This window comes from Corythoichthys intestinalis, chromosome 1 (assembly GCF_030265065.1).
Source record: "Corythoichthys intestinalis isolate RoL2023-P3 chromosome 1, ASM3026506v1, whole genome shotgun sequence".
In the NCBI taxonomy this organism is placed as follows: Eukaryota; Metazoa; Chordata; class Actinopteri; order Syngnathiformes; family Syngnathidae; genus Corythoichthys; species Corythoichthys intestinalis.
The window spans coordinates 63470739-63496998 of record NC_080395.1 but is presented as its reverse complement, the minus strand read 5'-3'; the positions used below and the strand labels follow the sequence as shown (position 1 = coordinate 63496998).

The window sequence follows — 26260 nt, the reverse complement described above, 5'->3', positions numbered from 1 at the left end:
GTTTTGTCTGAGGAGAAAAAAAGGGAGGCTAGCAGCATATACAGAATTAGCATTGGTCCAGCTTTCACTCGCTGGCGTGACACCTCCGACCCTCAACCGAACTCATCAGCGCTGACGAGTTCGGGTTGGCTGGGGGGGTTAGCCACATAAATTCACATGTTTGCTAACCGTCATATGCTATTGCTTGGCCACAACTGGATTCATTACCTCATTACTATTCATCCTTTACACAGCCGCTGGAAACAGAAATGTTGTTTAATCCATCTGCAGGCAATCAGGAGATAGATTTTTGATTGATAATTTTACGACTCTGTGCGGGTGTGCACTGGTCCTCATGGGAAACAGTCTTCCTTGAGGCAAAACACTACCGTTTTTGTCCACTGGCGTCGCTAAAATTGACCAAAATATACAGTATACTGTATACATTAAATGTATACAGCATATACTATTAATAAAAATATATATACATTTATTTGCAATATCCTTATCCTTCTGGAGTATTTTGTTGCATGTAGCCCTTAATTCATTCACTGCTATGAACAGTTATAGGCATCAAATCCATTTTAACTGGGAAAAGTTGGCATGCTTCACTGCTGTTGGCAGCGATAGACATCCAATCCAATTTTGATTGGGAGGCTGGCAGCGACTGAATGATCGGAATCGGCGTAAAGTGCAGCTAAAGAGTAAATACTTAAAAATAAAAATTAATAAATACATTAAAAAAAAAACTCGGCCTTTTTAACCTTCTTGCACCCTTTAAAAGTCAAATTTATTTTTTTAAAGACATTTTTAAGTGCTTAAAAATATAATTTAACACCAAAACATGTTGCAACAATTTTTGATGAAACAATACTACAAAACAACTAATTAATGACCTATTTTCTGCTATGAATTGGAATGAGTTTATCACTTGTAGAGGTCCAATCCATTTTAAGTGGGAGGTTGGCAGCAAATGCTAGGCAACAAGTTAATTTTGGAGCATTTGATGTCATTTCTTGTTGTATTTCAGTCACGTTTCCTGCTGGGGCATTTACGGTTGACTTCCTGTTGATTTTTGGTTACTGAAAAGGAAGTGACTCAAGAATATCTGCAAATGAACAGGATGTAGCCTGCCCAAAAATTAACAGCAAGTGACCTATAAATGCCCACAGAAGACTGGTTGTGAATGCTGTATCTTCAGTACCACTGATGACGCTAGACGTCCAAACCAATTAAAATGTACTGCATGTCTAGCGCTGTCAATGGCAGCCAGTGAGCACTATAGTAATGGAGGGTTTTGGTAGCCACCTGTTGGTTCCTTTTTTTTGTTTTTTTAAACCTTGACACCTTTTTAGCCCTTGTCTTGTGTTAGAAATCAGCCCATGTTTTTGCTAATAAATTAAATTTCATCTGTAAATTAACTTGGCCTGAAAATACTAAACCTTTGCAGTATATTGTTTTCGGGTGTTTTCAAGTTTGGGTATGTCAAAAGTACCATTAATTTTTGCATGCGAAAATTTGAAAACGGGTCAATTCTGACCCCAACACAAACCGAGGGTTAAAGCGAAATATCGATTCTTGATAGGAACATATCAATTTTTTGGTCCTACAAAGTACCGTATTTTTCGGACTATAAGTCGCAGTTTTTTTTCATAGTTTGGCTGGGGGTGTGACTTATACTCTGTAGCGACTTATGAGTGAAATTATTAACACATTATAATATCATTTCACATGTTATTTTGGTGTTTTGGAGTGACACTGATGGTTTGGTAAACTTGTTAGCATTTTTTTTTCATGCTATAGTTATCTGAATAACTCCTAATAGCTTTGTTGCGTTAACATACCGGCCACGTTCGCGTTTCGTTGTTCATGAATCATGTAGCATTATCATACTGTACACTTATGTATGTTGTTTTCTATTGTATTTTTATTTTAAATTGCCTTTCAAGATGACTTATATGTTCTATGTGTTGGATTTTATCATTTAATTTCCCCCCAAAATGCGACTTATACTCCAGTGCTACTTAAGTTTTTTTCCTCTTTATTGCACATTTTTGGGCTGGTGCGACTTATCCTCAGGTGCGACTTATAGTCCGAAAAGTATGGTCCTGCAAATAACTGGGAAATAGCGTCATAGTGACAACTCAAGTCGCTGACGTACGCCGAAGTTGAGGACAATGTACTGCATAATATATATTAATCCCAAACTCTCGTATTTAGTGCATGGCCATTAATAAAACAAATATACAAAGTGATTACGCTGGCATTAATCGCATCCTCTGCAACTTTAATACATTATGCAATTTCCCATTAAATTTAAGACAAATTAAGACCTTGATTATCCAGAAGACATTTTAAGACTTTTAAGGAACTGCGGGAACCCTGTTTTTACCAGATTCCAGCCTTCTGAAAATTAGGTGATCGGGCCCGATATCTGATCACGTGATTGGATCGGGGACATCCCTTTTCAAGAGAGTATTATGGTTTACCATTTGTATTTTATGAACTAAACAGACAGATCTTCAACTTTCATTCATTTAACAGGGTATACATGTCATACAGACACTTTGGAACTGTTTTAAATTGACCAAACACAATATGTAATACCGGTAGTAGTGAACCAGAGAGAAAGTTTCTGTTCATGCAATCCGTACACTCCCCTAAAGTTCACTAGTTTTACACGACTTAAAAAAATATATTTCAAAGTGTGATGTACAAACGAGACCGAGTCTAAGGAGAAACTTAGATTCGACTCTAGAGCGGTGGAAAGAAGGAAAAGCGTAGTGAGGACAGGATGTAAGAAGAACGTCACCAAGGGGACAGGAGCAGGCCGGAGAGTGGCCTTGCCTCGCAATAAGAGGATTAACGCGCAGTCTGATAATCCTTCCACTATTCAGCGGAACAACGGAGCCAGCCAGCATCTCATTCAGGCCGCCACTTCTCATTCTTAAAATGACGCTAATTAACAGCTTATCCTAACAGTAGCCAAAATTACCACTCTTTTGAAGGGATGAGGAAATATGTGACTTTCTGATCTTTTAATTACTTTGCAAGGAGTTGAGCTTTTGAGAACTACCAGAATGCTCTAGTATTGCTCATGCACATTTTAGTGCATTTTATGTTTATATAACGGTCATGTAGGGCAGGGGTCTCACATTATCAGCCCAGGGGCCAATTCTAACTACAGTAAAGTTAATTTGAATAAATTAAAACTAAAATAATTTAAAACACATTGTAATAAATTGAAAGAAAAAAAGGACGAAATAAATTAAATTAGGTATGGCCCATGTGTATTTTGCTTTGTGAATTTTATTTTTTGTTTCGTTTATAAATCTATTGTGACCTCATCTTAACTCTTTGACTGCCATTCATGGCAATAGACGTCCAATCCATTTTATTATAAAGGTGCTCAAAATGATCAAAGGACTGCTTCCAGCTCCTCCCAGTGGAAACAGATTGGAAGTCAACTGCTGTCAATAGGTGTTCTCAATATCAATTTCCTTCTTTGACAAACTAGTACTACCACTTAGAAGTTATATTCTGTGACCTGGGCTAGCACTGAATGAGTTAAAATAATGAAAACTTTTTAATAGATGTGCACTGTAGTGACCATTGTCCCTGAAAGGGTTACATTCGATCTTTAAAGGAAGTTGAACGGGAAATGTAACGAAATTGAATGAAGCGATCAGAATAAAATCACAATAAGAGATTTGTAAGAGCAAAGCATAGGAAGTGGTTCTTCTGGCCAGGATTTGGGTGGCTGTGTGAAGGGAAAGAAACAATAACATGCACTATAGATGAAATGAATTTCAATGAATGTAGAGCCAGGCAACAGCTGCATGCATATACCGTATGATCGGGGAGGTTGATGTACACGTGATGTCAGAAACCTACTAATGAAATCCAATACAAAAGCTGTAAAAATAATTATAACAGATAAATTAGCTATATTATAAAATATGCATGAGACATTTCAGTTAGCATTACTGTATAATTGTTGCTGAAGCTCTTGTATTGGTTTTAATTAGTTTGGCAATAATGTGAATGGAAAAAGTGAAACAGTTAACTCCCACTGAGTGGCAATAATTAAAATGGCCTTTGATGTGAAAACTATAAAGATAGGCAAGTTGCAAATGAGAGAAAATTATTCATAAAGTGAAATGGGTAAAACATTGTGATTTGTAAATGATACTAAAAAGGACAGCTTTATTTCCCCGGAGATGGATTCTTTGACCAAAATGTCGTAAAACGTTAAAGAATCACAACTAGGGGAAAATGATCAGGTGACCCACAATAGCCAAATAATCACAGAGCCAGCCCAAACGACCCTAGAGGAACTGAGAGAGTACAGCATACCCGACGAGGAGTCGGAGGATTTTAGAGCAAAAGACCAACCATCAGGGGTCATTGACGCACAGTGAGGTAGGCGCAGCTCCACAGGCTTCAAAAACTTGAGGCCGTGAGGTCCACACATCACCAGGGGGCTCAGCAGAGTCTCCCCTGAATGAAAAAAATAACATCACATAATGGCATCAGATATTCAAAATTAGCTTGCTTATCACCAATTGCACAAAAATTCTAATCAAGTTCATTTAATACAAAAAATGTTAGCTTCTTTTCTATTGTACAGAATTGTAACATCGTTGAATCTTGCGGAGAGCATAACTTACTTTACACTTTTTCACGCTTTGGGGGCCCATAAAATCATTCCTGCGTGGATTTTTAAATCGTTTTAAATCCCAAGAATTCAGTCAGTGTATTCTTCTTCTTCACCGCTTAAAGTAACACTGAAAGTAAGGGGCCGTTTACATGGTGACACTCCAAGAACACGACAAATTTCATGTTTGCATTTACATGGTCCTGTCTTGGTTCCGTCTCCATTCGAACGATGTCGCAATTCCGTGTGAAAACGATGTCGTATTCATGTTCATTCAGTTTTACAAGGTGACAGCCAATTATGCACTTCCTTGACAACAACCTCTTCAGCCCAGAAGACAATATACACGCCCACTCCAAGCAATGGCATTTACGTGGAAAACGCAAACATAAAATAAATTTGAATTAAAAATATTATAAAAACAAGCCAAGTCATTAAAGCCGATGTTCCGCCATGTTTGGCGTTTTGAATGTTTAGTATTAACGACTGCGCATGCCCAAAGTGACGTGTGCGAGTTACGCCATCGGCGGGACAGCGTTCCATTCATAAGCTTTCGGAGCAAGCCTGGCAATCGAATTGTTCCACTTTTCATCAAAAAGTTTGCGTCTTTGCCTTCATTGTGTAAAGGCGAAGCCATTCCGCAACAGAATCGTTGCATCTTTGCATCACAGCGTCACCATGTAAACGGCTCCTGAGTTTCTGCTTTTATCCCAATTCAGCTACTACTATCACGAGCAGTCTACTTTGCTGTTATAATTTGCTTTAGGTGCCTAACATTTAAGTGAGCCATTGCTAAAAGGTGAGTTAAATCGATACCATTTGCGTGAGGGGCTATTGTGCATATTTGTTTAACCATGCTACCTAATGCGATGTACACATGACTAATATTATTGATGAGCCTCATGTGAAGGTTGAATTACTTGTACCAAATCAATTTATTATGGCATCGCATGACTGTATATGTGTATGCATATACATTTCAAGCGCTCGTCCCTACGGTATCTTGTGGTAGACACATTTAATGACAAACCACTGTAGGACTGAGTGACTTTGCAACTTCATCTCAATTTAGTTTTGCGATTACGTTACCTTTCTCCTTGTCAAGAGGAGGCAGGATGCTGTTATCTCTGCAGACCTTGAAGTAGATTTCCTGCTCCACCCCTTCAGGAATTGCACCCTGAGGGATGATAATGCTGACGCCCGTCTCAATGGAGCTCAGGACACCACCATTGCTGTTAAATATGCCGCGAGCAGTCGCAACTACCGTGTGGCCCTCATCTTCCTCCTCATCATCATCTAGGGCAGTGGGGCTGGAAGGCAGAAAAAATCAATACTCCAAAAGAATATGCTTGATCTCATCAGTGGATGATGTGTTTCGTTACCTCACGGGGATGGCTTTGGGCACAGCGTTTATATTGTTGTGCTGATACTTGGATCGATGGTCCATTGTACGAGTGAAGGTATCCAGGCCACTGTCATGGTCTGTGCTGTGCGACAGGGAGGGCTTCACTGGGCTTGCACTCGGACTCTGTTCAAAACAATATCATCAAAATGCAAAACATTTCTTAATACCGTCTTTTAGTTATGCTGATTTGTTAAAAAACTGCTTTTCATTCAAATGTTCAAAATTTTTAGGCGACAACATTTAAAAAAAAAAAAAAAAAATCAACATTTCTTTGGATTTTTTTTTTTTTTTTTTTGCTTCAGGTAATTTTGCTTCAGGTAAAATGTAACTCATTGCGCTAAATGTGCAAATGATATTGTATTAAATGCAAGAGCCTTGAATCAGATTGAATCGTGGCGGTCTTTGTAACATCGAAAAATATCCCTTTGTTGTTCAAAGAATCGCGATTGCATCGTATTGTCACGAAATTGGTGATTTACATCCTTAATAATTATTTCAATGAATATAGATTACTAAAAATTTCCCTAAACAAGCTATTTGATTAGAGAAATGATTCAAGTACAAATCCAGATTTTAGTAAAACAATGGAAAAAGTAAGGCAAAGTAAGTAAACTGCCGCAACACTTGACTAACAGCTGCTTACCTTTGAGGTCATATCTGGCTTGTCATTGGGCAGAAGGTTGTGGTTGAATTTGGGACTGTCAAACTTGCGCTCAAAAGGCCTGGCAGAGGTTGTGTAAGGTTTGGGCACATAGCGGTTGTAGCTAGATGCTGGTGGTGCTCCGCCGCTGGTGATGGTTTTTGGAGGCTTTTCACTAGTGCCATTTACTGGCGACTTTTCCGGAAAATTTTTGTGAGGCAGGAAGTTGCTCTGGACTGTGTCCTTGGCTGAAACAAAGTTAATGGATTCACCCTCATAATTCCTTTGCAAATTTAAAAATTTGTGTTTATTACAAAAAACCCTGCATTGCTCAGCATGATGTGCGTTGTACCTTCAGTTGAGGGCTTGGGAAGTGTGGCTGGTGGGAGAGAGGGTGTCATCTGTGGTACTGGTTCATATTTCTTTTCTGCTGGACTTGGTTTCTCTACAGATTCTGTTCTGTACCCACAGGAATAATTGACCATAATTCATCTTTCGTACAAAAAAAACAACGAAGAACATTCATCTTAAGAACAAAGAAAGTGTTTAGGATATGTTGACGAGTAGATTTAAAGGTTTCCATTATGTATATAAAATGCCTTCTTATAAATGTGACATAATGGATGACAGATTAAAACTAAAACATTCACTCTGCCAAGGAAAATGACAAAACATGACTCCAACAGGTTTTATATGACCAGGACATGTCCCCCAAAGTGTCCCAAAATGACCTGATATGACCAGGACATGTCCTCCAAATGTCCCGAAATGACCAGGACATGTTCCTAAATGACCTGATATGACCAGGACATGCCCCGCAAATGACCTGATATGACAAGGACATGTCCCCAAATTCCCCAGAATGACCTGATATGACTAGGACATGTCCCCCCAATGACCTGATCTGACCAGGACATGTCCCCTAAATGTCTCCAAATGACCTGATCTGACCAGGACATGTCCCCCAAATGTCCCCAAATGACCTGATGTCAAAAGTATGTGTCCCCCAAATCAACAGGAAGTGGCCAGATATCAACAGTACGTGTTCCCCAAATGTCCCCAAATGACTTGATGTCAAAAGTAAGTGTCCCCCAAATCAACAGGAAGTGGCCAGATATCAACAGTGCGTGTCCCCCAAATGTCCCCAAATCAACCTGGGCTTGACTAAGATCTGTATCTCCACACAGCAAAGCCCCATAGTAATTTCTCCAGAAATTGCGGTTTCTAGTTCCTGTTGTAAAATTATTCAAGTCTAACAACACAACTTTTACCCTAAAACAGTGGTTCTTAACCTTGTCAGAGGTACCAAACCCCATGAGTTTTACATAGGCGTTCACAGAACCCTTCGGAATAAGATAATAATAATTAAAAAAAAATTCTAATTCAAAACCAGTATATCGCACCTAATATCTAATCGGATTCCCGTTCAACTTTCATCTCATTTTGACAGCATGTTTTCCCATCAGATAGAGGACGAGCAGTTGAAAGAAATGGAATAAAGCCTGTAAATTGGGGGCAAGCCAGTCAAAAACGTAGTCTGACACGCCACTTTGCTTCGATTTAGTCAGTGTACGACAAAATAGGACTGTGTGGGTCCTTTGCCGAACCCCTTAGACAGACTCACCGAACCCCTGGGGTTCAATCGAACCCAGGTTAAGAACCACTGCCTTAAAACCACACACGCATTTGTAATGATTAAAATTCTTACAATATGGGTCTACCGGTAATTCTTTTCCAATTATTATATTTTCTTGGGTATACGACAATGTCATATCATATCAGATGTATGCATTCTTAAGTAGACTGATGCCGTGTAACAAACTTTCCTAAAATTACAATAGACTATTGAGAAATACCTGGAAAAGTTGTGCGTTATCTGTGCTTGAGCTTGAGGTTTTGAGGGGCCAGTTTGGAGCCTGTCAAAGTAAGAAAGCTGTTTCCTGTAGTAGTCTTCATCCTCATCTGGGTCATAATGGTTGGAACGTACAATGTCATCAGCCACTTTGGACTGAGGCTTTTGAGGCTCTGGGACTCTCTGTGGTTGAACAATGCCGCTAGGAAAGACATTGTCGGAATATGCGTGAGAAATCCAATCAAAGAACTCAAAGTGGGTATTACGATTAAAATAAATTTATGCAGGAATCACAGAGTGCCAAACAGTGAAATATCATAACAAAAGCTTACCTATAACTCTTTTCTGAGTCAAGGTTGCTCAAAGAATTAGCTTTTGGGATTACCCCCCCTGCTTTCAAGGGCAAATCTGTGGCCTATGTGAACAAATTGTACAGACAATGACTCATTTACAGTATATATTTCCCTCAAAGAGTAGGAAACTGTGATATTATATACAGTACATTAATGATTAACCAATGGGAAGCTCAAAATTTTACCTTGTTCACAGATGGATCCCCTGCATCTCTTGCTCGGTCCACTGAGACAGAACGTTTGTTTTCAAACATCTTGACCCTTGTTAAGACTGACTGTGGCTGCATGGCAGGGTCATCCTCACGTAAGTCATTTCTGGCAGTGTCGGACTTAGTAGTGTCAACAGGGGAAAGTGAGGTGACCTCTGCTTTGGGAGGGGACGTGGGTCTCATATCAGAGTTTACGTGAGCAGTGTCATACTGCTGAGGTTTATAGCCTTTTATGTGCTGTGTTGGTCCCTGGTTGTAGGCAGGCCGCTGACCGCTGGGAGAGCGGGGGCCCGAAGGGTGTGGAGTCAGTTGAGAATCCTGGTTGTAGTGCAGATCATGCCCTGGAGAAAGAGGTGGTGGATCCTCATAGCGGACGGGGCCCGGAACTGTGGGTTTACCGTAGCGAGGCCGTCCGTCGAATACTTGCTGAGGTGAAGGCTCATCAAAACGGGGCGGTGGTGTGTACTGAGAGTCTAAGCTATCGCTGTATGGCAGGCGTGGATCATAGCCCTGGGAGTTGGCAGTAGAGTGTGTCTGGCCGTAGGGGTTCCACTGTTGCTGGTCATAGTGAGGCACACTGTTTTCAAAAGGGGGCTGAGAGTCATAGTTTCGGTACTTTGGTTCTAGATAACCACCTCCAACGCTGGCATCATATCGACTGGGCGGGTGGTCATAATCTCTGTATGGCTGTTGATCGGGTTGCGGTCCCTGCTGAGGGTTGTAATTCCCAGGTTTCAATCCAGGACCAGCTCTCCCACTGCTATGTGAGCTGTATGGATCCTTTTGATACATCTACAAATACACAAGAAAATCAAAGGTTAGAAACATCAGAGGATCCACCAACATACCAGATAGTTCAATATAAAATATGAAATGATGAAATAACAATACATTTGATAACAATTCTGTGAAATCAATTACAGAAAGAGGAAAAAGTGGGAAAAGACCTGCAATAGAGAAACTGAGAGGGAGGGGTTACTTGTCAGATATATTAAAACAGAAATCACAAAAAAAAATCACTTCAATTAAACACTTAGATAATTAAAATAATACAGCAAACAAAATACTATACTTTAAAACAATGGGATACATTTTTTGTAAGTGTAGAATTGCAGCCCAATTTGGCTTGATAATGTGATTTGTTTCAATTTCAGAAAATGACACCCACTGTCATACAATAATCATAACAATCACATAGCAAAAATACTTCAAAGCCTAAGAAGTAACCATTGATATTTGAGACAAATATGAAATCTCTGTCCCCAGCCTTTAGGTCAGGATTGTTACATTTAACAGTTGGAAGATCAATGGTTACTTTTACAAAAACAAAGGCTCTGTTTCATTAGCAATTACAGTAAAAAGAAAAAAAAGAGCACAGAAATCTACTTCTAGTGGCCATGCAAAGAGGTTTAACAACATTCACTGCCTGAGGTAACGCTACCACGCTCACTATTGCTTACAAGCATTTACTCACACATGCAAAAAATGTAAACACACGCACACAAAACTATGTTTTCTGGGCAATATTGTGATCAACAGACATGCAGGGGGACGTAAAGTAGAGACGGATAAGCGCGGCAGCAGGAAGTAGACAGGCAGCAGCAGCAGCAGCACAGGCGGTCAGTCGGGTCATATCGAGCTGAGCTGGGCCGGTTGAAGCATCCAGAGGCCGATCAGTTGGATACCTTTGGTTCTGAACAGGCCAGTCCAGACTGTCTTGGTTCTGATGTGACACTCTCAGGGGCTAGCTCAGGCGTGGGCCTCATTACTGAGCCAGCCTCTGGGTTGGGGCTTGGTTGGCGGTGGAGAGCTCCGGGAGCCTCGTCGGGGCTCGGGCCCCCTACAGTTTTTACGGCAGGGGTCACTGTCTCAGCCAGGGGCTCAGGGAGCTGGGGGTTGCTAGGGATGGCAGTGGCTTCTGCTTTCTGTGAAGTGGTTCAAAAACGTTTAATAACACGTGCTGACACTACTGTGCAGTGCAAACAAGTGTTAATATTGTCATGGCCTCTCTATAACAGTTTGTTCCTTCCGTGTGCCTTACAGTGCACACCAATTCAAGCAGCCAATCACCTTCACTCTGTATTTGGTTGTAGCCGGAGCATGCCAAGTTAGGAATTAGGACACATTTTCAGTGTTAGAATACACTAATTCTGCTTTAATTCTATAGTAACAATACAGTAACGCATCCTCCTCCCTTATTACGCTTCTTAACATATACGTAATGACAAACATTTTGATTTGAGAGTCCCAATTTTGATAAATACATTTTACAGCAATACTGGATTTACATACTTTTCAACATGCACACAATACTTTTTGGTGTTAATACAGTCTCAATAGCAAGTCTAGGAAGAGTAGGAAGTGCACATAGGTGAGTATTGTTACAGACATTTGGACATGTATAAACTTTGTTTCCCAGTGAAAGCAGTAACAGTCACACAGATAAGACAACTCTTGGTAATACAGAATACAAGAGGTAAAGTGCATATTAAGTTCTAATATTAGGTTCTAAACACACACACTCGCACACACACAAAGATTACTCAAAACGCACAGAAAGGGGTTAAATGACTAATGTAGTGGTAATAGATCTCGTCTAATAATTTTCCATTGTTGGCGATAAATACCTGACCAGCAAAGTTTTGACTTTCACACTGATATTGCATTTGAACAACAAGGGTATACAGTGACTGTAAAAATAAACATAGGCCTTCAATAGCGCCTCCAGAACACCCTTCTAACGCACACTACGTCCTCCAGACAACAGGGGAGACGTACAGCTCTCAGAAACGCTACCTGCTGCGGCGCTGGCGCCTTGAAACCAGCTGGATCGATCCGGTTCAGGGGGTCCGACTGCAACGCGTGTGGGTAACCAGCATAGCCTGGTGGTTCCTGGATGACCGGCGGGTCCTCGCGGACAGGCTCGGATGAGCGGGTGAGGGCAGGCCCCGTAGGCGGACCCACATCGTCATTCAGTGTTTCGTCCAGCTCCTGGTCGGTGTAAGCTCCCCCCTCCGTGTCCGTGTCCTCGTAGTCAGAGGTGTGGCGGCTGTCGGTGCTGTACATGGAATACTCACTGCCTGGTGCTGACAAGTAGGACAGGCGATCATCATGGATATCCAGATCATCGTCTGCTGCTCCATCAGCCTGAGACACCAAGTGGGAGCAAAAGGTTCTCAGTAATATCACTGAAGATGATTACTCAGCGGATGTTACATGTTTTCCAAGCAGTACAATACAGTTAAGATAGTTGCAATACTATGAGTAAATGCAGAATTAGTATATGGTGGCAATAAGCTGCTTCACCTACGTAAACATCATGCAGTGTAGCCAATTGATTACTTCAACTGGCACACTTGCTGTGAGGTAAAAATAACATGAACATGTGAATTCAAACAGTATAAAAACTTCCCTCCTCCACTGACATTATTGTGTGGAGATGACAATAGTGTATTAACATACAGTTGCCTCGCAGCAACAAGGTCCTGAACTGTACTGCTTGGTGAAAACACGATTTTTGTGTGCTTTACCTTGCCCTCTGAAACCCACACCAGTTGGTTTTGCTGCTGCTGGATTATTTCCTTCAGTGCTCCAAACCATCCATCGTTCATGTTGTTCAAGTTAATAGTTGCTGAGCAAAGAAAGAGTAGCATGGTTAAAAGATAAAAAAAAATTCAATGTGTTTAGACAAGAACCAACAGCGTCACGGCAGCCTTGTTTTGCACAGTGGTTGTTTTTTGAGTAGATTATGTGAAGTGGGATCCTATCCAGAATTACAATCATTTTTAACTCCTACAGATGCTTTGAAAGCATGGCCGCAGCATGGGCTTTGGCAGGAAAAGAAAATGTAGAGGAAGTCTAAATCTGGATAAAACGGCTACAGTGCTGCTGGGTGACGTCACCGCTGAACAATACCAGTGTAGCGGGGCCAACTCTGCAGACCTTTTATTGTCTTTTTACCCTTGTAAAATGTTACAATTATCCATCTTTAAAAGATACCATTAGTCATCGACTCACTAGTGAAAAGATGGTGATTGTTCTTCCTCAGTTTTAGGGCTCGTTCATAGAGTTTTCTGGCACTCTTCCGAGACTCGGGGCAGAGTCTGGTCCTCATGTTTTTGACGCCTTGCTTTGTGTCAGGGTTGAGAAACACCACAATTGGATACCACTGAGCGTAGTTTAAGCGATCCACTGCATTCGGGGTGATATCCAGCACTGCGTGTTTGTCCTTGTACCAACATAAAAATGACAACAACAACAACAAAAAACATTCATATATTTTGTTTGTATTGCATGCATGTTAGCGTGGACGGTGATGAAACTGAACTACTGGCACTGTGCAATATACTTCTATTATACTAAGATGGTTTTCTCCACCAGAGGGTAGCAGTGAGTCACTCATGATAAAGCAATTCTACAAAAGGTAATGGACTGTACTGAATTTTTATATACTTTCTATGATGGTAAATGAGGTAGTTCTCTCACCCGGTCAATAATCTGTTTGATGGTGTGTAGACGAATGATGCCAGAGCTTTTCTGGTCAGTTCCGGCATCCCTTGGTTCACTTTCTGCAGAGGGCAAAGAAATACTGTAACTGAATCACATCAACAAAAAAGATAAACATTCAAGACAGGCAGTGCCCAAATTAGTCATCCTTGTGGCATGCGGTTGTCGACTCCCATAAAAAGAACTGTAAAATGCAGAACAATGATCTCTGTACAGGAGAGGACAAGTGTTTATGAAAATAGATGTCAAGACAAAATGAGGATGGCAGCCAATTCATGCACTAGCCATTAAGTATTTTGGATAGATTAATGGAAATGAAAAATGGTTTGTAGTGACCGTGTTCGTGCAAATGCAAATAACGTGAATCAAGTTGTCAGAAGTGTGCTCTGTGACACAAAATAAAGGAGCAGGAGGGTCATTTTGCAACAATGACAATTCACAGTCACTGTAAACTGCAGGGATTTAAACAAGGATGTGTGGACAGGTAAATGATTCTCATAAATATAAGAAATGATGTTCTGCCTGGAAACACAAGGTACTAAAACGATAGTTATATCATGAGGATGCTAAGGATAATGACTCATAGAACACTTAACATTCAGTACATAAATAAAACAAGTCGATAATCAACTACTGCACTGCGCTTTAGGAGGGTCTTCTTATACTGACTGTTATTACTACACAGTTCACAAGAGCACGGTAATGCCATGCAACAAGTCAGATATTCACCCCTGTTCAGCATTGTCAATGGGATTCAGGTGTTTCAATGGCCTTACATAAAAAAAAAAATGCTAATGTTGCAAATAGCACAAGTCATTGTGCAAGCATACGTCTCATGCAATCTAGAGACATTCCATAAAAATCTAAAATGTTTGTGTAGCTGTGTGTGCGTGCCTATGTGTGTGTGTGTGTGAACCAAGGCAGACCTTTGTCATTATATGACCTTAAAAACACAACTTCAATAACTGATAATTTACGAACGTTTAGAAGATACCTCTCATTACACAAAAATATCACACAATGAAATAATCTGATTTGGCTATCTTGTTTGTTTTTATTATTACATTCATGTGGCTAAAACCCTTTGTAATCTAAATGTTTTTAGTCAAATGTTCCTATAAATAAAATAATTTAGTAGAGAATTTGCAACGCAACTCTGTGGCTTTTAAACAAATGAACCATCTGTTTTGCCAGTCATGAGGCATATCGTAGCAAATAATGGAATTAGGCCTTCACGTGAGAAGGCCATTCATTTTGCCCACAATGTTTGCAATTAGAAAATAACTCTCCACAGGACTGTTGCTAATTAGTAAGTTGCAAATCTATTCATTTTTTTACACATCTTATTTTTTTCAATCATCGAGAGGAGGTTTACACAATAGAGGTGGACCGATATGAGATTTTCAAATGCCGATAGTGATATATAAAAATGTTTTCAGCTGATTGCCAATATCCCGGTGCCGATTTTGTAAGCTGATATACTTTTTTTAAAGCACGTAGATTATGAAAGGCATTTTTTTTTTTAAATTGCTCCAACAGCTTCAAATTTACAGTGAAGACCTGAGTGGATTAATTGGAAAGGATTCATCCGGTCTAGTGCTACCAAACCAACGGATGCAGCACTTCTTTTAACAATTATACACTTAGCAAGAACAGTACATTATTTTCAAATAATGAAACCCACCAGGACATCCCGACGAGATGTAAATAAGCGAGAGTGAGTTGAAGAGGATGCCCGCCATGCTAGCGCTAATGCTAACACAAATGCTATGCTAACGCTACGGGTTACATTTAGAGTATAAGGCTCACTCATTTAACACGTTAAAAGGCTAAAGCAACATTGCATGTTCTCTCATGCAAGATAAAAAACATTTACAAAACAGGCAAGCCTGAATCTTCCTGTCTTCAGCCTGCCTTCAAGGGTCCTTCAGGACCATCAATCAGCGGCGGCCATAGTGGTCAACACATATGCCTGATCCAATTCCTTTTTGTTTGACTTATTTATTTGCTAATCGGCCAACAGACGATGTTGGAAACAAGTCCATATATCGGCCCGATATATCGGTCGACTTCTAGTACACCATTATGAACATTAAAATATTTACACTTAGAGAATTGGTCATGATTAGTCATGGGCACTCAAGCCTATGAAACAACTGAAAAAAGCTTAAAGAAAAGGATCTCATTTAGGTCGTCATATTTTTAAGTACAGGTAATATCGGCTGTGAGTTAGTATATTACATTTTGTTAGTGGCACGTAACCCATGTTGAGTCAAGCAATGACTATTTTGCAGGTTCTCAAATCAAGTGATATGGTATTACCCTACACATCTACTAGCAAGCAAGCCATTTGCCAAATGCTTGCATTTGAAAATTTTTGCCATTTAAATCAGATAAAAAATGCAAACTGATGCACTCAATGACATACTTTCTCCTCCTTGCTGTTGCTGTGTTTCTGAAAAGAAAATACAGTTACACAAAGATCACTAGGGTTACGATGACACAAATCAAGAAATGGATTTTTTAAATTTTTTTATCTTGGTCTGAAATAGGGGTGCTTCTATCTTGGAATTAATGGTACACTAATATGTATGACATTAAAAAACAACTTATGGAACAAGTTAAACGGGGTGAGAATGCTTACTGTCTTTTTTTAAGTGTTGAACAATGATAGCTAAACATGAGAAAAACAATGAACAGAAAATGCCACAGGAGCAAGAACTGAAAATGTTTATAATCAATGATCATTTTAAGAAGATTCAAACATAGGCAAGCAAAAATATTCCCTAAAGATTAGAAATCGGCTTCCAGTCAGTATAAATACTGTATAGCTTTGTAAAATAAATTTTGTTCCAATTCAAAAGACAAAAGTAACAAACTAAGTATGCAAAATGTTACGTGACAACCTTTCTCCACCCCAGGTCTTTAAATTCAAAGAGCCATTTAAGCATCAAGTTAAGAAAACTATCATTAACACTTTCCTCAAAAACAAGATGAACAATTTCATATCCCTTGCGACTATTTAATCCAAATTATTGCACCTAAATCATGCATTTTAAGGTGCTTTAAAAACTTGGTGCGTTCAATAGGAACCTTGGCAAAGTGAGAGATCTGTAAAAAGCCTCTTCAACCTGTGTTAGACGCAGGCTGATTCCCCAAATATTTTTCTTACACAAGCACAGTTTTAATAATATATAAGTGACGCTTTAAAAAGAGCAAAAGTGAACAGTGTGTTGACTACTTACTTGCCAATTCAAAGACATCAGGTTCCTCTCTAGCCAGCTTCTCTCTTGCCACGTCTGCTATTGGACCAAAGATGACTACTGGCCTCAGGAACCCAGCTGATCATAGACAAGTGCATGTCAAGATTGGTTACAATTCTGGGCATAGGTACATCACAAAGTCTGCACATTTGAAAACCACCCAGTCAAATCTAAGACCTTGACAAATGGAATCAGGCCAAGCTAATCATTTTGTAATTCACTTAGACGGTGGCAAGAGATAGGCAGACCCAAAAAGAACAACATAAAATGAAGGGCTAGTCCGACGGTTGAAACGTCACTGCTAGTTCAAAAAAAAACAATGAAATGAGACTATTAAACACATTGACCTCTGCTCACCTTCCCGAAGAACCACCCTCTCATATGCGGGGAACTTAGTCTGAACTGGCTGTGCTGATAGGTCCTCCCTGCTCTTCCGCAAATTCCTCTTTGAGCTTCGCAAGCCACGGAATCTCCAGAAATCTGCTCTGTCACCCCCTGGTGTTTTGGGGAGGGTGTACTGCACACTGGACAGCTGCTCAGCCCTGAAGCAGAGAATAGTAAGATCCGTTGTTATTTTCAAAGTAAAGCTCAGCCAGTTTTCAATTTACAAGGAAGTTTCATAATTGACACATAAAAAAAACTATGGTGAGCAATATGGGAGCTAAAGTCCTAGTAAAATTAACTCATTGGTAGCCATTGACATCGATAGACATCCAAACCATTTGAACTGGGAGGGTTTGCAGCGAATTAACATGTTCATTCATTCCCATCCCATCCAATCCATTTGAACTGGGAGGGTTTGCAGCAAATTAACACACGTTCATTCATTCCCATCCCTCCCAGTTCAAATAAATTGGATGTCTACCAGTGACAAACTCATTTATATTCATAGAAGGATAGATAGAGCCACATGATTGGTCTATCATCGTCAATGGCAACTGAGTAAGGCAACACATCCATATCAATATTAGCAAGAGATATTAAGACATATATGCTTAAAATGATAAATATTTATGACACGTTCACACTAGTATAACTAGTGCAAAGACTAGAAAAGGAAGTTTCGAAATAAGTTGCATGGCTTTGGCTGTTTTGTTGTTTGTGCTTCAAATGCAATATTCTTACGTGTGGTCTGAGCTTTACCTGTTCTTGTTGGGTATGATGCCCCTTTCCACCTCCTGATGGTTCTTGCCAATGCGAATAGCAAGCCAAGAGCCTAATTTGCCATTGTAGAGGGTGTCTACCACTCGAAACACCTCACCCTTGTTAAAGCTCAAGCCATATGGTGACTCCTTTTCGTACTCAAAATGTGTGCGAATGTAGAAGGAATCGCCAACGTCTGACTCAACTATTCTGCGATACACTAGTGATGGAAGAAAGGCAAAAAAACAATATTTCAGAACATGAGATTATGGAATTATTTATAATATGTTGCAACATATGGCCAATAAGTACTAATAAATCACCATCTTTCTTCTTCTGAGCGAGGATTGTGACTTCCTCTCCTCTCGGGAGGTCAAGCAGAAACAGCACAGCCTCTTCCCTAATTATGTTAGCAAAGTCCACATTGTTCACCTACAGGTAGAAAAACATGAAGCAGTTTGTAATGTGGCTAAAAAAATATCTTTTACGTCTACTGTATTTTATTTGGGATATTTTTTTTATTTCATTGTGTTTTTAATCTGGTTGCCAACAGCTGTCATCCAGTCACCCACTACAATGACATTTCCTTTGCTCATGTCCTGTTGCCCTCCCAAAAAGAAAAAGTGTTGTTTATTGACTCTACTTGCGGGGGATGCAGACACACATAGGATATATCACTAAACTTCAAAACCACAACTCTATCCTTCCCAGGAACAGGACTTAATGTCTTTATCTCTACAAGAACACGAGGAACAAAAAACAACAATTCGATGGAGAACAATGTACTGGAAGTCTTGATGTTTTTGTGCAGCACAATAGGAAGCACACACACAAACACAGAAAGTGATATGTGCGGGAGATTGAAGAGAACAACAGACATTCTATACTCTATCTAATCATAGGGATTGACAACAAACATGCTTTGATAAAACAGTACTATTTGACTTATCAAATCATCAAAATGATGGCGAGAGTATTTTTTCCAAAATTATTCAAATTGTATTGGTGCAGAATTTCTCATGTATTAGGTCTGATAGCTAATTCTAACTTATTTTTTAATGCTGAATCCAAAGCTGGTCTCAGTTTTTCTCTCAAATCAAGTTTCTGAACTATGGGATCCCTGTTTTCTTAAAACATATTAAAAACACTGTGCTTACCATATGTGCTTCTTTTATAAACATTTGAAAATATTGCCAATCATACATATGAAAGAAACAGGCATGACTACATTTTTTTTTTTTTTTTAAAACACTATTATGTTTTTACAAAAGATATGGGTAGTTGTGTGTATGGAGCAACAACATAGTGAGTAGGTAAGCTGTGGAGAAAAAAACTTGATCTGATGAAGAAAAGCTGAGACCTGTTTTGGATTCCGCACACAAACATGAGTTAAAAACAGCAATCAAAACCAAAACACATTTTCCCCCCTAAATGGTTGCCTTTATATAAGTATAACGTATGTACAGTGGTATGAAAAAGTATCTGAACCTTTTGGAATTTTTTTCACATTTCTGCATAAAATTACCATCAAATGTGATCTGATATTTGTCAAAATAACACAGATGAAAAAGTGTCTGCTTATCTAAAACCACCCAAGCATTTATACGTTTTCATATTTTAATGAGGATAGTATGCAAACAATGACAGAAGGGGGAAAAATAATTAAGTGAGCTATCACATTTAATATTTTGTGCCCCCCCCCCACCCAACCCCTTTGGCAGCAATAACTTCAATCAGACGCTTCCTGTAGCTGCAGCTCAGTCTAGCACATCAATCAGGACTAATCTTGGCCCATTCTTCTCTACAAAACTGCTGTAGTTCAGTCAGATTCATGGAATGTCTGGCATGAATCGCTGACTTTAGGCCATGCCACAGCACCTCAACGGGGTTCAAGTCTGGACTTTGACTTGGCCACTCCAGAACGTGTATTTTGTTCTTCTGAAACCATTCTGGAGTTAAGTTTTACTTCTGTGTCTTGGATCATTGTTTTGTTGCAGCATCCATCCAATTTTTAGCTTCAACTGTCTGAAAGACTGTTTCAGGTATTCCTGCAAAACATCCAGATAAACATTTGAATTCATTCTTCCATTAATGATTTCAAGTTGTCCAGCCCCTGAGGTAGCAAAGCAGACCCGAATCATGATGCTCCCTCCACCATGCTTCATGGTGGGGATGAGGTGTTGATGTTGGTGAGCTGTTCCATTTTTCCTCCACACGACGTTGTGTGTTATTCCCAAACAACTCAACTTTGGTTTCATCAGTCCACAAAATATTTTGCCAAAACTTCTGTGGAGTGTCCAAGTGCCTTTTTGCGAACATTAAACAAGCAACAATTTTTTTTAGACAGCAGTGGCTTCCTCTGTGGAGTCCTCCAATGAACACCATAATTGGCCATTGGTTTACATATAGTTGATGTGCGCACAGAGATATTGGACTGTGCCAGTGATTTCTGTAAGACTTTAGCAGACACTCTAGGGTTCTTTTTTTTACCTCTCTGAGTATTTTGCGCTGAACTCTTGGCGTCATCTTTGGTGGACGGCCATTCCTTGGGAACGAGGCAACAGTGCCAAACTCTTTTCATTTGTAGACAACTTGACTGACTGTCAATTGATGAACATTCAGACTTTTACAGATGGTTTTGTATCCTTTCCCAGCTTTATACAAATCAACAATCCTTGATCGCAGGTCTTCAGACAGCTCTTTTGACTGAGCCATGATGAACATCAGACAATGCTTCTCATCAAGACAATTGTTACCAGGTGTGTGTTTTATAGTGAGCAGGGCAGCTTTAAACCACTCATCAGTGATTGGGCACAGACCTGACTTAAATTGTTAGGTAAAAATTGGTTTCAATTTTTCTTCAAGTCTTCTTAGGCAGAGGGTTCACTTACTTATTTTTCCCCCTCTGTCCTTGTTTCTATGCTATCGTCATTATAACATGAAAACCTACAAATGTTTGGGTGGTTTTAGTTAATGCAGACACTGTTTTTACATCTGTGTGATTTTGACAAAGATCAGATCACATTTGATGGTGATTTTATGCAGAAATGTGAGAAATTCCAAAAGGTTCAGATACTTTTTCTTACCACTGTATGTAGGTATGTGGCAGGATGACAGAGTATCTAGCACGTCTGCCTTACAGTTTTGAAATCAATGGTTGAATCCCAGGCTGGGCCTTCCTGTGTAGAGTTTGCATGTTCTCCCCATACCTGCTTGGTTTTCTCTGGGTACTCCGGCTTCCTCCCAAATGCAATAAACATGTATGGTAGGCTGAACACTTGAAATTCTCCATAAGTGTGATTGTGAGTGTGAAAGGTTTTGTTTTCTCTATATCTGTCCTGTGATTGGCTGGCAACCAGTTCAGGGTGTACCCTGCTTCCTGCCCATAGTTAGCTGGGATATATTACCGCACCCCTGTGACCCTTGTGGGGATAAGCGGTACAAAATATAAATTAATTAATTAATATACCAAATTTATCAAAGACCGAATGCCAAGGAGGGTGGCTGCTAAGCTAAATTGGCTCGGACATTGGTTCCACCACAAAAGCTTGATTAATTTGTCTGTATGTCATTCAAAAGACAAATCAAATAGCAATGAAGGATGGACAAGCAGAACTTTTTTATTATTAATATTATGCAAATGAAGGTGCAATGGACTGACACTCTTTGAGCTCTACAAGTCGTTCACGATTGACGTATTAGGCACCTCTGTTCCAAAGGTTCTCATAAGTCTTGAAGTCAGGGAGGAGGGTGCCCATACCATTAGTTTTTCTCCCTGTTTGTATTTATGTATGTATGTAAGGGCTATATCGTCAAAGCTGTTTTAGCATGACTATGATTATATTGTGCAGGACATGGCTATCTTTTCATACCATCACATTTTGCTGAGATAATTAAGTGACCTGCCATCTCAATATACAGTGCATCACAAAAGTGAGTACACCTCTCGCATTTCTGCGGATATTTAAGTATATATTTTCATGGGACAGCATTGAAAAAATGACTCTGACACAATGAAAAGTAGTCTGTGTGCAGCTTATATAATAGAGTTAATATATTTTCCCCTCAAAATAACTCAAAATATAGTCATTAATATCTAAACCCCTGGCAACAAAAGTGAGTCCACCCCTTTGAAAAAATGTACATCCATAAATGTCCAAATTGAGTACTGCTTATCATTTTCCCTCCAAAAATGTCATGTGACTCATTACGGGAGTACTGTCAGCATCGCTGGAGAGATTGAAGAGGTGGGGTGTCAGCCTATCAGTGCTCAGACCATACGCCGCACTCTACATCAAATTGCTGTGCATGGCTGTCACCCCAGGAGGAAGCCTCTTCTGAAGACGGTACACAAGAAAGCCCGCAAACAGTTTGCTGAAGACATGTCAACAAAGCACATGGATTACTGGAACCATGTCCTATGGTTTGCTGAAATGGGCGGGCTTTCTTGTGTACCGTCTTCAGAAGAGGCCTCCTCCTGGGGTGACAGCCATGCACACCAATTTGATGTAGAGGGCGGCGTATGGTCTGAGCACTACCAGGCTGACCCCCCACCTCTTCAATCTCTGTAGCAATGCTGACAGCACTCCTGTAACGAGTCACATGACATTTTGGAGGGAAAATGACACGCAATACTCAATTTGGACATTTAGGGATGTTTTTTTTCCAAAGGGGTGTACTCACTTTTGTTGCCTGGGGTTTAGATATTAATGGCGATATTTTGAGCTATTTTGAAGGGAAAATAAATTAACTATTATATAGCTGCACACAGACTATTCATTGTGTAAAAGTGTCACTTTGTCAGTGTTGTCCCATGAAAAGTTATACTTAAATATCTGCAGAAATGCGAGTGGTGTACTCACTTTAGTGATACAGTGCACAAATACATTAATCCAAATGAAAACAAGACTCCAAAACCAATTTGCCTATGCTAAAGCCAATTATTCAGAACTTCACATACTTGGCATAAAAAATAGGAATCCTTTGGTGAGAAAACATAAAACTGCAAATGATTTCCCTTGTAAGCATATGTGAAAAGTGGCAAAAGTACAGCTATATTCATGATTGCAAAGCTTGGGACGATCCAGCTTTGAGAGGTTCTTTAAACTATTGTGAGACCAACAGCTATGAATACTTTTCTGCGTATCAAGGCCCATTTACCGGCTACTCTCTGAACATGATGCATTTGCCGGCTAGTAACGCTCCTAATAAACCTTAATCGAAATAGGATTCTTTTCTAAAAATGTTCAGTGCTTTCATTTCTTTAAATGAGCATTGCATTGAGAAAATGTTACATTAAATGCTGCAGGTGCAATAATTTGCAGTTTGTACAAAGAGTGGCTTCAAGGCTGAAATCCATGACATCATCCACTCAACTGGCACTCAGTGAAACAGAAGAACTGTTCAAGAGGTCCGAGAACAAGAACAACGCCTATTGTTGGTTCACATTCGACATAATGGGAGTTGTAACACAAGGCACAGCTTGGTAATGACTCATAGTCTGACAGATACAGTACATTGTACAGTATTCCCAGTACTATTGTTGTGATGGAGTCTAGTTGATTCATTAAAGTTTGTGTAGGCTGGTCCCTAACCACCAGCTGTTCCTCCCACTCTGATGTGATTTGGAAGAGGAATTTAAATGATGATGCTTTCCCGAGATGTTAAATGTGGATGATAGACGACGGTTCAAAGTAAAAGCTAGAGAGAAAAAAAATATCATGAGTCTATGTGAGCCAGTCCTCCTAAGACTAGAGACAGATGGCATTTTTGATACATGCCAATGTAGCTTGAGGATTTCTTTTTTCCCTCTCTCTCAAACACTTCCGGCGTAGTTTAGTACAGGACAGTTAAATGTTGCTTAAAAATACATTTCTCTGAAAACTATAAATGCTAAAAATATTTAGTAAGAGTTTGGTTTTAAATATCTTGATACAAATGCAGGGCTCATGCCTTACCCTGAGAATCTGGTCCCCTTCTTCTAGTCCTTCCTTTGCTGCAGGACTGTCCTCCAATACTCCCGCAACAAAAATTCCAACATCGTTGCCTCCAGCTAGTCTTAGTCCAACACTCTCTCCCTTTTTGAACTTGACTAGCTTCATACTTGGCCTACAACAGAAAATTGGTGGTCAGATTGTAAATGTAACATGAATTTGCAAAGAGAACCCATTGGCTTTATTATACATTCAACTTATACAAGTGGACAAAATAATCAGTAGTTTTTGCTTAATTTGGTGGTAAATAAATAAAGTGATAAGTTATAAATAAAGTGCTCTTTAAGGTAATTAGTGTTTTCAACAGCTATATTAATTAATATTAAATTGATATCATTTTTTAAATTGAGTATGTTGCTTGATTTTTTTAAAGCTCCATCTAAACTAGACTGCCATCCATGATCTATCTTTTTTCCCCAATTTTTTTCACTCCACATTGCATTCATCCACTGCTGATAATGACTTTTTCATTAAAACAATGCCATCATAATTTTGTTAAAATACAGTAAATACAGTGACCAGAGAGAGACAAAATAACTGTACACACGTGCCCTAAAGAACATAAGGTACATTAATTACTTTTACTGTTAAATTCCTTTGTAACCCATAATATTTCAAGCAATTTTGATAAATCTGAAGCCTTGACTTTCAAGATGTTACCCCGTTCTTTCAATCAATGAGATCCGTTTTCCTCCAATAAATGGGGATTGGCCTGGTTGTCGACACTGAAGCAATTCTGTCGTATTTATTTGATATTTTATAGATTTTGAGGTCATTTTTTTGACTTATCGCTTTAAAAATAGATGCTCTCTGTAGCACGCTTGACAACAATGCAATTCATAGTCTCCGAATAAAACTTGGCACACATACAGATTTCGTGAATTATACTACAATTCATCATCTAAGATGAAATTTACTGACTTACTGTCAACATACATGAAAAAAATTTAGCCAAACTTGATTGAGCTTTGTGTCAGCAGAGAGGATATTAACCTGAGGATACTGTCATCATGAGCGGCGCTGGGCACAGGTGCATCAGAGGGGCTGACTGGCAGGTCCACATCAGGCTGGCCAGGCTGTGCATATACAGGCTTTGGTTCTGCAAGAATACATGCAACAGGTTTGTAAGACACTTCATCAGGAGTGGACCCGAAGACCAAAGTAGGGCTGAAAGAGTAAATAATTTTACATTGAAATTTGGACTGCACATTGCAGTTTTGAAATTCCCATGATCACAATTTATTTCATGTTCGTTTGATTTGCCCATGATCTGTTGTGCTAACTAATCTCATCACATAGTTACAACATGATCTGTTCACATTTTCATTTTAATAATATAGTACATTCAGAAAAAAAGTTATTTTAAAATGATCTTAATAGATATCCCATTAATTTGAAGGGCTTTAATTGACCTCGTAGTGTGATTTTTATTCGTATTTCTCAGCCCATGGTCTCCTTTTGATGTGGTTAATGATAAAAATAGATATATAAATGTAATATTAATATATTTGTACATTGAACAGCTACATTAGTGCAAAAGGCATCATCCGATACCACACAGCCAGGTATTGGAAACAGTGTTGTTTCCGTCGACAATAACGATAACAAAAATATTTTGTCGATGAACAATTTTTCATGACAATGATGAGACGATAACAAGCTGAAAACGTGTCTTGGGAGACAAAAACATAACGAGACGAATGCCAGTTTTCGTCTGATGAGATGAGAACGAAACGAGCCTTTAAAGGTCTGTCCTGAGTGATCATCGCACACTAAAAGTATCTTGTAGCGTTAGCATAGCATTCACGTTCGCATTAGCACTAATGCTAAGGGCAAGCGTCCTCTTACAACATACAGTTTATCGCATCCAGGTGGGTATAATTAATTGAAAACGATTTAATGTTTTTCTGCTGAGTGTGTATTATCACCTACTTAGCGTTGTCCTTGTATACGCTACAATATGTGCTCATCTGTTAATGTCCATTTGAAATTGTTGAAAACCTTTATTTATTTACCAAGATGAAAATTAAAAGGGCTGCCAAAAACAACACTGACTGGAACCAGTATTGGGAGCAAAAAATTATAACGGTGCAACACTAATATTTACCAATTTTATGCAGGTAACTGGAGTAACACAAATGGCCTCATGGATTCTTAGTTGTTTAGACAACTACAAGTGAATGTTTCATAATTCATCCTATTCAGCTATGATATCAATGTCCTTTATAAAAGGATAAACATACCGACAATTAAATGCTTA

The 26260-nt window shown here is 39.4% G+C and overlaps 1 protein-coding gene across 14 annotated transcripts in view; it reads right to left on the bottom strand.

The window, feature by feature from the left end:
• The window catches only part of tjp1a (tight junction protein 1a), a 209536-nt gene that overhangs the window by 5633 nt on the left and 177643 nt on the right, over nt 1-26260 (bottom strand). For 4 of the 14 annotated variants that reach the window (XM_057835140.1, XM_057835147.1, XM_057835219.1 and 1 more), the window contains 20 exons: nt 24994-25099; nt 23965-24115; nt 18331-18439; nt 18008-18227; nt 17222-17406; nt 16847-16942; nt 16030-16056; nt 13581-13663; nt 13113-13323; nt 12626-12726; nt 11892-12242; nt 10781-11020; nt 9072-9887; nt 8866-8948; nt 8538-8735; nt 7034-7140; nt 6685-6929; nt 6019-6164; nt 5726-5946; nt 4336-4479 (listed from right to left, as the gene is read on the bottom strand). In XM_057835140.1, coding sequence (XP_057691123.1) covers nt 4336-4479; nt 5726-5946; nt 6019-6164; nt 6685-6929; nt 7034-7140; nt 8538-8735; nt 8866-8948; nt 9072-9887; nt 10781-11020; nt 11892-12242; nt 12626-12726; nt 13113-13323; nt 13581-13663; nt 16030-16056; nt 16847-16942; nt 17222-17406; nt 18008-18227; nt 18331-18439; nt 23965-24115; nt 24994-25099 — 3840 coding nt within the window. The remainder of the gene's footprint in view (nt 1-4335; nt 4480-5725; nt 5947-6018; nt 6165-6684; nt 6930-7033; nt 7141-8537; nt 8736-8865; nt 8949-9071; nt 9888-10780; nt 11021-11891; nt 12243-12625; nt 12727-13112; nt 13324-13580; nt 13664-16029; nt 16057-16846; nt 16943-17221; nt 17407-18007; nt 18228-18330; nt 18440-23964; nt 24116-24993; nt 25100-26260) is intronic. The other 10 variants (XM_057835155.1, XM_057835164.1, XM_057835175.1 and 7 more) reach the window with 9 other exon arrangements.